This window comes from Chionomys nivalis, chromosome 21 (assembly GCF_950005125.1).
Source record: "Chionomys nivalis chromosome 21, mChiNiv1.1, whole genome shotgun sequence".
Lineage (NCBI taxonomy): Eukaryota > Metazoa > Chordata > Mammalia > Rodentia > Cricetidae > Chionomys > Chionomys nivalis.
The window spans coordinates 40,910,006-40,923,005 of NC_080106.1; the positions used below are offsets into that span (position 1 = coordinate 40,910,006).

At 54.6% G+C, this 13,000-nt stretch overlaps 1 protein-coding gene across 1 annotated transcript; it reads left to right on the top strand.

The window, feature by feature from the left end:
* The first annotated feature begins 11,126 nt into the window (after positions 1 to 11,126).
* On the top strand, positions 11,127 to 12,954 carry Junb (JunB proto-oncogene, AP-1 transcription factor subunit). Its single transcript, XM_057753756.1, has one exon. The coding sequence runs from the start codon at positions 11,421 to 11,423 to the stop codon at positions 12,453 to 12,455; it is 1,035 nt and encodes a 344-aa protein (XP_057609739.1). The 5' UTR covers positions 11,127 to 11,420; the 3' UTR covers positions 12,456 to 12,954.
* The last annotated feature ends 46 nt before the right edge of the window (positions 12,955 to 13,000 follow it).

Genomic DNA, 13,000 nt, shown 5'->3' on the forward strand with positions numbered 1-13,000 from the left:
CCGGTTGAGCCAGCTTAGACGATCGCAGAGGGCTCTAAAGAAAGAAATCAATTGCTAACAATAGTCTTCAGACGTCGTTTGTGGAGTGCTTACTATTTGCAATCTCTACATTAAGCTATATATTCACAGACATTTGAATGTCCTCCACGACCCTAGGAGTCAAGAGCTACTTTAATTCCCCATTTTGTTTTTTAATTTTAGACACTTTATTATTTAAAAAAATTGCAAATCACGTTTTGCAGATGAGCAAAAAAAAAAAACAAAAACAAAACGGCTACAAAGTACACCGGCTTTGACGCCTGGGGTAAAGCCCCAGACCGCGTCCTTTGACCCCTGGGTCCAATGAAAGCCCCTCCCCCGCAGGCGGGTGGGGTAATATGCTGTAATTAGAGGCTATTAGATGTACCCAGAGGGAGGTGCTGGGCCGACTCTGCTTTGGGGCGGGTTCAGGTTGGGGTGGGGGGGCGGGGCCCGATATTGAGCCGGAATCCAGCGCACTGAGCCCCGATCCAGCGACCCTGTCCCAATGGAGTGAGCCTAGTGACATCAGCCTCCCGCCCTCAATCCTACAAGAGGATTGACAGCCTACCACAGACACTCGATTACAACCCACTCAAACTCTCAGCTGCGCACACCAGAGAGCTTGGAGGCTGATTCACACTTCCACAACCCCTTCACGCCTTGTTTTCCAGACGCCAGTCTCTGGGAACCTGTGGAGAGGGATGGAGGGAACGTGCTTGGGAATGGACTGGCTTCTAATGGGCATGAGAGCTGCTGCTGGCTCCCCTAGCCCGCATCCACCATGAAGTTGATATCCCAAAGCGGAAACAAAGCTATACGATCCCCACACACACACACGCACGTGCACACGCACCATAGCCAGGAACCATGACTATGAGAACAATGTGAGGCTGACATCTGGGACACAACAATTTGGGATAAGGAGTTACAGGGACTTTGAAGTTTAGAAGAACTCTGAGAATCCAGTTATGTGTATGGCAGGGTGACTTATTGATTTATTTATTTGGCTTTCCTATTTTCTTTCTTTTTTAATTTTTTTTTTTCGAGACAGGGTTTCTCTGCTGTGTAGCTTTAGAGTCTGTCCTGGAACTCACTGTGCAGACCAGGCTGACCTCGAACTCACAGAGATCCCCACTGCCTCTGCCTCCTGAGTGCTGGGATTAAAGGTATGCGCCACCACTGTCCAGCTGGAAGGATGACTTAAATTGTTCAGTGTTGATGTGATATAGGCATCCTAGATGTTCAGGGAGTCTTAACTTAATAAAGCTGGGGAGCAAAGACCAGTGGATCTCTGAGTTCAAGGCCAGCCCGGACTCCAGAGAGAGTTCCAGGGTAGCCAGGGCTAAGCAGAGAAACCTTGTCTGGAAGAACCAGAAACAAACCAGAAAAAAAAAGAAAAGATTTTAATGTAGGTTACGGACTGAGTGAGATGGTGCCTGCCTGTAATCCCAGCACTCTGGAGGCTGAGACAAATAATTACTGTGTTAAGATCCATGACAGCAAGGGTCACATAGAGAGACCCTATCTCAAAGTAAATAAGTAAATGTGTTAACAGATAGATAAATGAAGGTACTTTGCCCTCCCCTTGGGTTAGCAAGGAGTCCCATCTTTTAGGGAGAAAAAGGAGGCTGTGATTTGGCAGCAGGGAAGACTTGCAATCTGTTTTTACAACCAAGGAGCAATGCTGTGGGTCTAAGTGCCTTTAATTCTGCAAAAAGAGCCACAAACCTTTCCTTTGGGACTGACCACATATTTAGAAGGATGCCAAGGCATTTTAGATGTAGGGAACCTCAAAGTTTGCAGAGATCTGAAGACCTCCATTTGTAGGAACCAAGAGGCCCCACTCTGCAAATTTGGATTAGTAATCTCTAGCTGGTTTGGGGATCCCATCTCCTCCTACTTGTTTCCAGGGACAGCTGGGCCCTGCCTGGGTTGTACTGCTGGGAAATGAGTGACTCAACCCCTCCCTAAGGCCACAGCTGGACCCCAGCCTATCCCCTTCAGCTTGCACATCTGGACATGGATCCAGTCATCACAGATGGCATGGAGACCCTGGGTTCTACAACCAGAGGACATCACTTCCTTCCCCTCCCCATTGGATGTGTAAAACCCTCTGAGTGCATTCTCTGTGCCATTACCATGGAAACACAGTCTTCCTGCACTCGGTCACTCCAGTTCTACAGGAGCTCCTATCCTGCTCCCATCACACCATTTTGGGTTCCTGAGTCAAGGGAGGTGTGCTCATATCTGTATAGGTGTGAGGTGGTGGGTTTATGATTGGCTTAGCCTCCACCTTTGTCTTGGGATCCTGGAGTTTGTACAACTGCATATGTGTGTATGATCTGATGACTGTCAAGAAGTTTAGGACATCAATCTCTGCATAATACACAGGTTTAAAAGATGAGTGTAGGGGCTGGAGAGATGGCTCAGCAGATAACACTTGCTCCTGCTGAGGACCCAGTTTGTTTTTTGTGGCTTCCAACCATCCATAACTCAGTACCAGAAGATTTTACATACAGGCACATACCCGGTGCACATACATGCATGTAGGCCAACACTCAAAAATATATAAAAGAAGAAACTTTAAAAAAAAAAGCTAAGAGTGGTGGGTGGAGCATACCTGTAATATCTGCACCTGGGAAGGGCAGACAAATGATCCGGAGTTCAAGGCAAGTTGGAGGTGAGTCTGGACTCTGTAAGATACTGTCTAAAAAAACACAGTAAGCTTGATGTACACCTTTAATCCAGCACTCAGAAGGAACCAAGTGGATCTCTATAAGTTCAAACTCAGCCTGGCCTACATAGTAAGACCCCCGTCTCAAAAATACAAACCAAAAATTTGGTCAACCAGCCTTGGTGGCACACACTTTTGATCCCAGCACAGGATGGCAAAGGCAGGTGGATCTCTGAGTTCAAGGGTAGGCTGACCTACTTAACAAGTTTCAGGCTACCAAGTCTCAAAACAAACAAAATTTCAGGTTTAGGGTTACGCGGGAGCCTCATTAACACCCCCTCATTTTTCTCTGCATAGTCCAAGCAGAGTCTATAAGACTGTTCTGTTCTGATTTTGTCTTCCTGTGTCTGCCAACTACAGGCTTCTCAATATGATCCTCTTTTTGGGTCAGTCTGTGATATTCTTTGTGTGAGAAATGTGTGACAATTGACGCCTCAGGTTGGCACTTGAATCTGTGTCTGTAACTGTACCCTACTGGTTGTTGTTCTTGTTCTACAACCTAGCAGAATCCATGTTTCTGAGAAACGGATTATTTTATTGGACACATTATTTGTTTCCAGCTTTTGTTTTCCTGTGATACTGTGCCCTTATCATTCTGGTTTATCATGCCCCTTTAACAGTCAAAGTATGTGCGTGCTGCCTGTGATAACTCGATGATGACATGGCTGTCTCTACCATGTGTCTCAGCCATAATTTCCATGTGAGGGGCGCTTGTAGGACAGCCCAAATCCCAGGGGCCAGAGAATGGTATACTTTGCCTCGATGGTGTGGCATATGTAAACTTCTGTGTGTGCATATGGTTATGTTCGTGTATCTGTCGCACACCTTATATGGCCGATGTGCTGAGAAACTGTGCTTCTAGATTCAAGTCCTTTTGTGACTATGTCCATGTTCGCAGGGCGGCCTGAACAGGGGTTTCTCTAGAACGCAGCAGGTGTATCCTGTGTCCCTGTGACATTGTGGGTCAGGGTTGTTTGTGACCTTGTGTGTGGATGAGGGTGTCAAAGTCACACCAGACAGCCAACTCAGCGGAGGCAGCTACATGCGCACCACTGTCGCTATCCGCAACTCTCCCTCTGGGAGGACTCCACCCCGCACTGCGGGGGCGCGTGCGTCTTTCGTGACGTTAGACACGACGGAGTTCGCTGCGTGCGTGGAGCCCGACGCGGGTCGTGCGTGCGTGCTAGTGTAAGCCGGGGGTGGGGTGGCTGTACGTGTGCGTGAGCGCGCGGGGGCAGCCGCGGGAGCGCGCGGGGCCCAGTACTGCGGAACCAGAGACTTTGGAGCAGGTGAAACTCCGAGGGGGGACTGCCGTTAACCCCTTCCTGCCCGACCTGAAACTCCGGGCCCCAGAGCCGCATAAACGGGGGCTTCCCCATCTCGCTGGGCGGGGCAGTCCCTGCTGGGAAGACCTTCCTTCAGAGAGCTGAGACCCCCCCCATTGCCATGGAAACAGCTTCCTGGATCAGCCGGGTGCTTGCTTCCTCCCGCTCTGCCCTTCCTCCCTCCGACCATGTGCTTCCCGCTCCTGATCTCAGCACCGCAGGGCTGGGGGTCAGTAGGGCCAGGGCGTGCGTGACTCAAACCAGCCCTGGGGTCCCCAGGCCGCACTCGGCCTCACTCCCCTTGCTCTGCATCGGTGACTCATGCCTCGTGGCTTTCCCTATGCATGACTCAGGCCCCTGGGGAGGGGACTTTGGGACCCCCCCCCAGACATCCAGGACTAGGAATAAAATTCTGAAGACCTCCAGTGAGGGGTTACCCCTCAGGAGACAGGAGACCGCGTCCCTTTTCATTGGCCATTGCTAAAGTCATTGGGGGCACTTCCCCCATCCCTCAATTAACAGAGCTTCCCCCGGCCTGTCTCCGGGAACCCAGTGCCCCCGCCCACCAGCCCACAGGAAGTTTTGGCAGAACCTATCGTGGCAATGAAACGGTTAAAATCGTTTTCTTATTCATTTCATCCAGGGGCTTTTTTGACTCAGAGCAAGCGGGTACCCCCTTGAAAGCTTGGTCTCACGGGGACTGGGGCTCCTTCTACACCCCACAGACACCCTGCTTAGAGCGGGAAGGTGGCTGCTTAGCTGACTGTGGGTCTTGTGAAGCAGCAGCTGCGTACAGAGTTCGATTCGGTTCAAATCCTGTCTCTTCCCTCGCTCGTTTCCCATCTGAAAATGATGCCCAACTCGTTGAGGACTTGTCTTGATTAGATGAATAATAGATGGGACGCTTCGAATTCAGAGTTGGACACAAGAGGTAGGGAGGGGTGTCTCAGACCTGGGTGTCCAGGTGCCCAGCAGAAAACACCTACTTCATGCTCCACCCACGCACTCTGAGGCCACGGGGTTCATTTTGTCCACCCCTGCCCCGGGCTGGCACCCAGGAAGTGAGAGGCGGGGCAGGAATGAGGCGGAACCTGTTGGGTTAGTCCCTTCCCCGCCCCCCACCCTCATTCTCATGCCCTGACAAGGACCCCCCTCCACGATAAAGCCCCACCCCCGCCACCCTGGACGCCTGGGTCCTGACCTGCGGGTGGCCGGAAACAACGTCTCGGGAACATCCTGTGGACAGCTAGCTGGACAGACAAGAGGGTCAGCCCCTCCCAGGGCAGGGCAGACATAGACAGGGGCAAAATAAACATGGCCCAGGGTGGCTAGACTGCGGGGGAGGGGTGAAGTGGGGGTGCTCTGCAAGAATGTACACAAATACACGGTCACCCTGAGAGAGCCAGTCCAGAGGAACAAACCTCTGTGCCCAGGCCACTAAGACATCTAGTCAGAGACACACAGACGGGGAAAGCAGACATCCATCTGGTTAAGACACCCAGCAGTGGTCCATACAGTGACAGCCAAGTCAAGAACAAGGACTCTGGAGATGTACTTAGTCGTAGAGGGGAGAGACAGAACTCACAAAGGCAACCACAGATCAAAAGCAGACAGAGCGGCTGGGATGTAGCTCAGTGGTCTAGTAAGCATGAGGCAGTGGATTCAATTTCCAGAATTTCAAACAAAGCTCATAGTCAGGATAGGTGTGACCCAGATAAACCAGCTCTGCACGCAGGCTGGATATCAGCACACAAAAGTGCACATTTGTGGTTTGACATTCCCAGAAAGGACAGAAGCGAATCAAGAGCCTCTAGGCCACATGCACAAGCAGTATTATTACTATACAGAAACAGGAGCGACAAACATTTCTATAGACAGATGTGCAGAGGCGGCGTCACGGTCACCTACATACCATGTCAAAGTGCCCCAGGCACCTACCAACATAATTGTGGCACATACATTTGAAGATGAAGACTTACAATCATTTTGAGGTTTTTTTTTTGTTTGTTTTGTTTTTTGAGACAGGGTCTCACTGTGCCCAGGTTAGCCTGGAATTTTAATTCATTTTGTAGACCTAGAAATCACAGAGATCCACCTCTGACATCTGAGTGCTGGGATTGAGGTCTGTGCTACCATGTCTAGCTACAGTCAGTCACCTCTTAATGGCCCTAACCAACAGAAAACAGAAGGGTACAGATGGTCACATTCTCAGATGCAGTCTGGACAGACAATACCTAGTGAGAGGGGCAGAAGCAGACCACAGCCCAGCATTCATGAACACACGAGCATGGAGACACCCTGACAGAGCTGTGGCTGGTGACACAGACTGCTCATGAACCACACAGGGCTCATGCTGTCTCACATACACATACAAGCAGCCACAGACCACATAACACACACACAAAACATACAGACCAACTAGGCTTCTCTCTTTCCTCTTTCTCTCTCATAGACACACATAGACCACAAAAACCAGACACAAAATGTGTCCCCCTTTCCCCCCTGCCCATTTGGAATATATGTTTGGCCATGGCTGGTCTACATGTATGGGGGAGGGGCCAGCAGTTCCGGGCTATCCACGTAAATACAGAGACATATATACATAAAGACACTTCACACACATAAGGCAAGACATGTACCTTGCACATACAAGCCAGATACAAATATGTTAGCCACATGTATGCCCAGAATTGAGTCACATATTGTCCACCCAATGGAATGTGCTCACACACACACACACACACACACACACACGAGCGCGTGCACACCTCACCCTCTCCACATAAAGCAGAACTGAGTTCTCACAAACAAGCCCACACCCCCTGCAGGGTTGGACCAGCACACAGGCAGAAGCCCTGAGCAGGCCTCATGCACTCTCACAGGCCCTAACAGGCCAACCACACTTGCACCCCCCTCACACACCCTTTGCTGAGGTTCTGTGGGGCCCAGAGATCCTGGAACTTCCTCTCCCAACATCACCCCTACTTCCCTGCTGTTCTCCCGCTTCCCCTGTCAGGCAGGATTGGCTTTCTACTGATACCTCTCTTGAAGTGGACACCTTGGAGCTCAGGCCCCCAAGTCTTTGGCAGCCGTGTGGGAAACTCCCTCTGGGCCCAGTTGAATCAGTGTGAGGATAGAGCCTGTTTCCAAGAAAACCCAGCAACTTCCTCTCCAGATGAGGGGCAATGGACCCCTAAAACCGCAGAATAGGGGAGGGAGGTGGCTGGCAGCCTTCCAAGATGAAGACCTCTGGGATTGATTCTTAGCTTCTTCTGGCCCAGCCACCAGTCCACACCCAGGGGCAGGGACAGGAGACGGGGAGCTGTGACTTGTGGGCTCCCGCCCCAGCCTGCCCACTGGCTGACTCACAGGCAGCCCCCAGCCCAGTTTCCTGGTGGCAGTGCTGGCACTGGTCAGTGGGGCCAGGGAGGAGAACGGTCACCAAACTATTTATAAGAAGGAGAAGTCCCTGGTGCCAAGGCCAAAAGCCCCAGAGAGACCGTGGGTGGGTGGGGGTGAACTTCCTCCTTATCCTGAGAGGTAGCCCCTGGTCCCAGGTCCTGGGATAGGGGCAAACCTGGCAAGGAAAAGCCAGTCTGGTGCTGACCTGTAGCCCAGGCAGTGTGGGGGAGGGGCCGTCTTCACACCCTCCACACTGGACAGGCCTGGCGCCAGCAGGGCGACTTGAGGAGGTGGTGCCCAGGCCACAAGAGTGAGAATGGTAGGGGCCTGGAACCGGCTGTACCAGCTTGGCCAGCCCTGCCCTCCCTGGTTGGCCTCTTCCCCAGCCCCTGCTCAAACACCCAGACAGAAAGTGTGAAGGAAGACCCCACGCTGGCAGAGTGGCCACTATCACCTTTCTGTAACAAACTCTACTTCTCCCACTGAGGAAAAAAGATAGGCCCTTTGCAAAACGCACACTAGAATGCTGTATGTTGCTGGTTCTCCATAAATGCCTATCTACAACATAGTAGTGTTCAGGAGGTAGCCAGCTGATTCCATAGACTGTATACCAATTCTAGTCCTTCTAGCTCTGAGACAATTATTAAAGGTCCTTCATTTCCTTTGCTTCAATTTCTCATATGTTAAATGGAAACTCATACAGCATGCAATTGCCTGGATCATTGGAAGTAGCCAATGACCAACTTTATGTAAGCCACTTTAGAACTGTGTCTGGTCCATGGTAAGAACCATATAAGTGTTAGCTATTAAAATAATAATTACTATTTCTCAGACAGTCTGTCTGCCTGTCTCAAGTATCTCCCAGTCTCCATGTCTGCAGAAGACTAACCTGGCCCCATCTGTCTCTCTGGGTGTCTCTCCTTGTTCTGCCTCCTTGCCCCCAGCCACCCACTCTTGTCTTCCCTTTGGACCCTCTTTGGGCAGGCCTGGCCTCTCTCCAGGACTTCCCTTTGGCCTAGCCAGCTTCAGCTGTGGCATGGGTGAGTCAGTGTGGCCTCCTGGCCAGTGGGACAGGCAGGTTGGCTTCCCAACATGTTGCCCTCCGTCTTGCCCTGCCCCCAAAGGCTGCGGCCAGCACCCCCTCGGGCCAGGCCACATGTCAGCTGCAGTTATTAGCATGGGCAGGAGACACAGGCCTGGCAGCATGCCCGCAGACTCAGCGGCTTCTGGAATCTCCCTTGAGACTGTGGTGGGGGGAGGGGAGCTGTTCAAGCGAGGGCAAGATGGGAGGGAGCACTTAAGGGTCACAAGGATCTTTCAAAGACTGGGATGTCCCCAGCTCCTTCCTCTCCAATGTCCCTGCTCTGCTGGACTTCCCCCCTTCCCCCCTCACAGCTGTTTCTCTTTTGCCTCTTTCAATTTCCTTCTCTGTCCCACACTAGGTGATCTCTGAGTCTATTAGCCCCTGTCCCTAAGCTTCTCTCTAAAGAAGCCTCCTCTGTCTTCCCAGAGAGACCTGAGTCTGGGAAAGAGGAAGCGATGGAACTCTCACCCATTCTTCTGGTGACTCCCATACTACTTGGAAGTTCCACCTGTCTAACTGGAAACCTTGTTATTTAAACCTCCACCTTGCCCTTCCTGGAGAAGGGGCTATGAGTTCTCCCATTTTCTCCCTGCGACTTGAGTGGAAAGGTCCCTAGATGAGGGAGCCGGCTTAGTAAGGCAGGGCCCTTCTTTTAGGTACCTCACTCACTCCCAACTGAAATGGACGTAGGTAAGAGGAGTATTCAGACTTCAAAGACATAGGGTGGGGAGAGGGGACCCTAGACCTTCTGGCAGAAGGGAAGGGCACATACCCAGGGGAGGAGGCAGCCCTGTACCAGCCTGCCCAGGCGCCGGGGATGCCTAAAGGCTTCATCCCGCCCCCTCCGCGCCCTGGCGGGCCGGGGGCAAAGTCCGACCCAGGACCACGGGCAGGCGGGGACCTGCCAGGCTGCGTCCGACCCAATCGGGCGGGACAGGACTCAGCCCCAGAGCTGCTCCGCGGGGCTGGGTCAGGCCGCCGGGGGGCCCCCGGGGGTGGCGGTCGAGGCTGGTCCGGACTAGCCGTCCGGGGGCCCGGGCGCGCCCTGGGACCTGGCAGCTACCCTGGGTTCCTGGCTCCTAGCTCCCCGCCCCAAGACTGCACTGGTTCCACCTCTTCCTGTGCCCTAATATGGATCTTGGGGAGAAATTCAGGGGGGTTACCCCGCCCCCAATCCAATTTGCGGACTCCGGCCTGTTGCCTTGGTGATGGAGGCCCCGCTCCCAGGCTGCATCCCCCCTCCAGAGGGTCAATGGAACAGTCCTCGGGCTGCCAGGCTTAGTAGTCGCCGGAGACTGCAGGCTGAACCATTACTAGATGGGGGAGAACAGACAGTGACTGGAGGCGTTTGTAGCTGGGCTGTGACTTCTCGGGGTCGCTTGCCCGGGTTCCTCTTCTCAGGAGCAGAATTGGCAGGGCCCAGGGCAGGGCGCACCGTCCTGTAGGCTCAGAATGACGAGACAGGGCCGGGCTCTTTCCCCCTCGGGGCTGTTGCCACACTTCCTGCCTCGGCTCTCTTTCCTTAGCCTGTTTCTAAGGAAGGGAGTGGGGTTGGGCGACCGCGCCCCAGCTATCCCGCCCCGTCGGCTCTCCAAAAGCTGACAGGGTATCGGGCGAGCCCGGGGTGACTAAGGGAGGGCTTTGGGCTTAGGGTCCAGGCTATACAGGTGCCCAGGGACCACCCACGAGGTACTGCCCTATTCGTACAAGTCCCTTGTCTCTGGGATCCCCCGAGTCATCTTCTCGGGGCAGATCTTAGATACCCTACTGTCATCGACTTTAGAGCTCGGAAGTCGTGCCCTGACCCATCTAACTCTCCATCAGAATTGTGCAAGTGGCCACAATAGCCCCAATCTTTGGTGGCCACGTTCCCATCCTCCACCTCTTCTATTACCTCAGTGTATGCAGGACCCTTGCTCACTTTCTGCATTTCTACAATGCCTTCCCATTTCCTCTTATAGGAGAATCTTCAGACTCATCTATGGCCTCTAGAACCCCTCCCTACTCATTTCTTGCACAATAGGTACCCGAGCCCCGCTTCCTTACCCCTTCCTCCCACCTGTGACAATTCCAGTCCTTCAAGCCTTTTGTACCTGGGACCTCCAGTTAATCCCTGGGCTAAATGTTAACAAATTCCTTCCGATCTGTGCCTTCCCTGCTTGCTGGGGTCTTCTAGAGTATTGTCAGTTCTCAAGCTACGGGTACCCTGGGTCCCTCGAGACTTTACCGGGTGTCTCCGAGGTCCCCCTTCCTCACTTGCTGCGCACCAAGCTCTCATATTCACCTAGGTTTACTCCCGCAGTCCTAACCGCTGTGTGCCTCAGCCCCTCAACATCCCCTGGCTGGAGTGTCTCCATCCCTACAGCCCCTCCCCCTGCAGCCGCGCAGAGCCACCCGGCTCGTGGCCGCTGTTTACAAGGACACGCGCTTCCTGACAGTGACGCGAGCCGCCTCCTCCCCTTCCCCACGCTCTAGGAGGGGGCCGCGGGGGCCCGGCTCCCGCGTCGGCCAATCAGAGCGCACTTCCGTGGCTGACAAACTCAGTATAAAAGCTTGGGGCTGGGGCAGCGCGGTGGGGACCTTGAGGGTGGCCGGGCCAGTTTTGGATCCTGCGGGGAGCGGGGAACCGAAGGAAGCGACGCCGAGGGAGCGGGCACACCACGGAAGGAGAGACGAGGTCCGAAAACCCGGCAGCGCTTTTACGCACGGCTGCCAACTGGCTGCTGCCGACCGTCTCCAGTTCCCGAGGACGCGCGACCGGACACCGGGTCCCGCCGCAGCCGAGGACAGCTCGCCGCTCGCCGCAGCGAGGCCCGGGGCGGCCCTTCAGGGGGACCTTTCCCAGACCGCCCGGATGTGCACGAAAATGGAACAGCCTTTCTATCACGACGACTCATACGCAGCGGCGGGATACGGTCGAACCCCTGGCAGTCTGTCTCTACACGACTACAAACTCCTGAAACCAACCTTGGCGCTCAACCTGGCGGATCCCTATCGGGGTCTCAAGGGCCCTGGAGCGCGCGGCCCGGGCCCAGAGGGCAGTGGGGCAGGCAGCTACTTTTCGGGTCAGGGATCAGACACAGGCGCGTCTCTGAAGCTCGCCTCCACGGAACTGGAGCGTTTGATCGTCCCCAACAGCAACGGCGTGATCACGACGACGCCCACGCCTCCGGGACAGTACTTTTACCCCCGTGGGGGTGGCAGCGGTGGAGGTACAGGGGGCGGCGTCACCGAGGAGCAGGAGGGCTTCGCGGACGGCTTTGTCAAAGCCCTGGACGACCTGCACAAGATGAACCACGTGACGCCCCCCAACGTGTCCCTGGGCGCCAGCGGGGGTCCCCAGGCCGGGCCAGGGGGCGTCTACGCTGGTCCGGAGCCGCCTCCCGTCTACACCAACCTCAGCAGTTACTCCCCAGCCTCTGCATCCTCTGGAGGCGCCGGGGCCGCTGTCGGGACTGGGAGCTCGTACCCGACGGCCACCATCAGCTACCTCCCACATGCACCACCCTTTGCGGGCGGCCACCCGGCGCAGCTGGGCTTGGGTCGCGGCACCTCCGCCTTTAAAGAGGAACCGCAGACCGTCCCAGAGGCACGCAGCCGCGACGCCACGCCACCGGTGTCCCCCATCAACATGGAAGACCAGGAGCGCATCAAAGTGGAGCGAAAGCGGCTGCGGAACAGGCTGGCGGCCACCAAGTGCCGGAAGCGGAAGCTGGAGCGCATCGCGCGCCTGGAGGACAAGGTGAAGACGCTGAAGGCTGAGAACGCGGGGCTGTCGAGTACTGCGGGCCTCCTACGGGAGCAAGTGGCCCAGCTCAAGCAGAAGGTCATGACCCACGTCAGCAACGGCTGCCAGCTGCTGCTGGGGGTCAAAGGACACGCCTTCTGAGCGCCTCCCTCGCTCCTCACGGACACCCCCAGCCCAGAAGGCTGGGCGCCCGCCCCCCACTGGGGTGAGGGGGGCAGGCGATGGGCATCCGCCCGGAGGCCTGGGGCGCCGCACACACACTGGACTCTGGCTCGCCCGCCTGCGCCCAGTCCCTTCCACCTCGACGTTTACATGCCTTCCCCCCCTCCCCGCTGTCAACGTATTTTGTATGTCTTTTTTTTTTCTGGGAAGAGACCGAATTCATATTGAATATAATATATTTGTGTATTTAATAGGGAGGGAGAAGGGGGCTATCGCGGCGGAGCTGGCCCCGCCGCCTGGTACTCAGCCTGCCGGGACACTAGGGAGGGACCTCCGCCCCCTGCCCTCCCCCTCTGCACAGTACTGTGGAGAAGAAACACGCACTTCGTGTCTAAGAGTCTATTTTAAGATGTGTTTGTGTGTGTGTTTGACTTTTTATTGAATCTATTTAAGTAAAAAAAAAATTTGTCTTTATTAATTCCTGTGGTCTTCTTTTTTCCAAGCCGGGCGGGTGGAGGGAGAAC

Coding starts and splice junctions, on each gene's coding strand:
- Junb (XM_057753756.1), top strand. CDS start 11,421: ATGTGCACGAAAATGGAACAGCCTTTCTATCACGACGACTCATACGCA.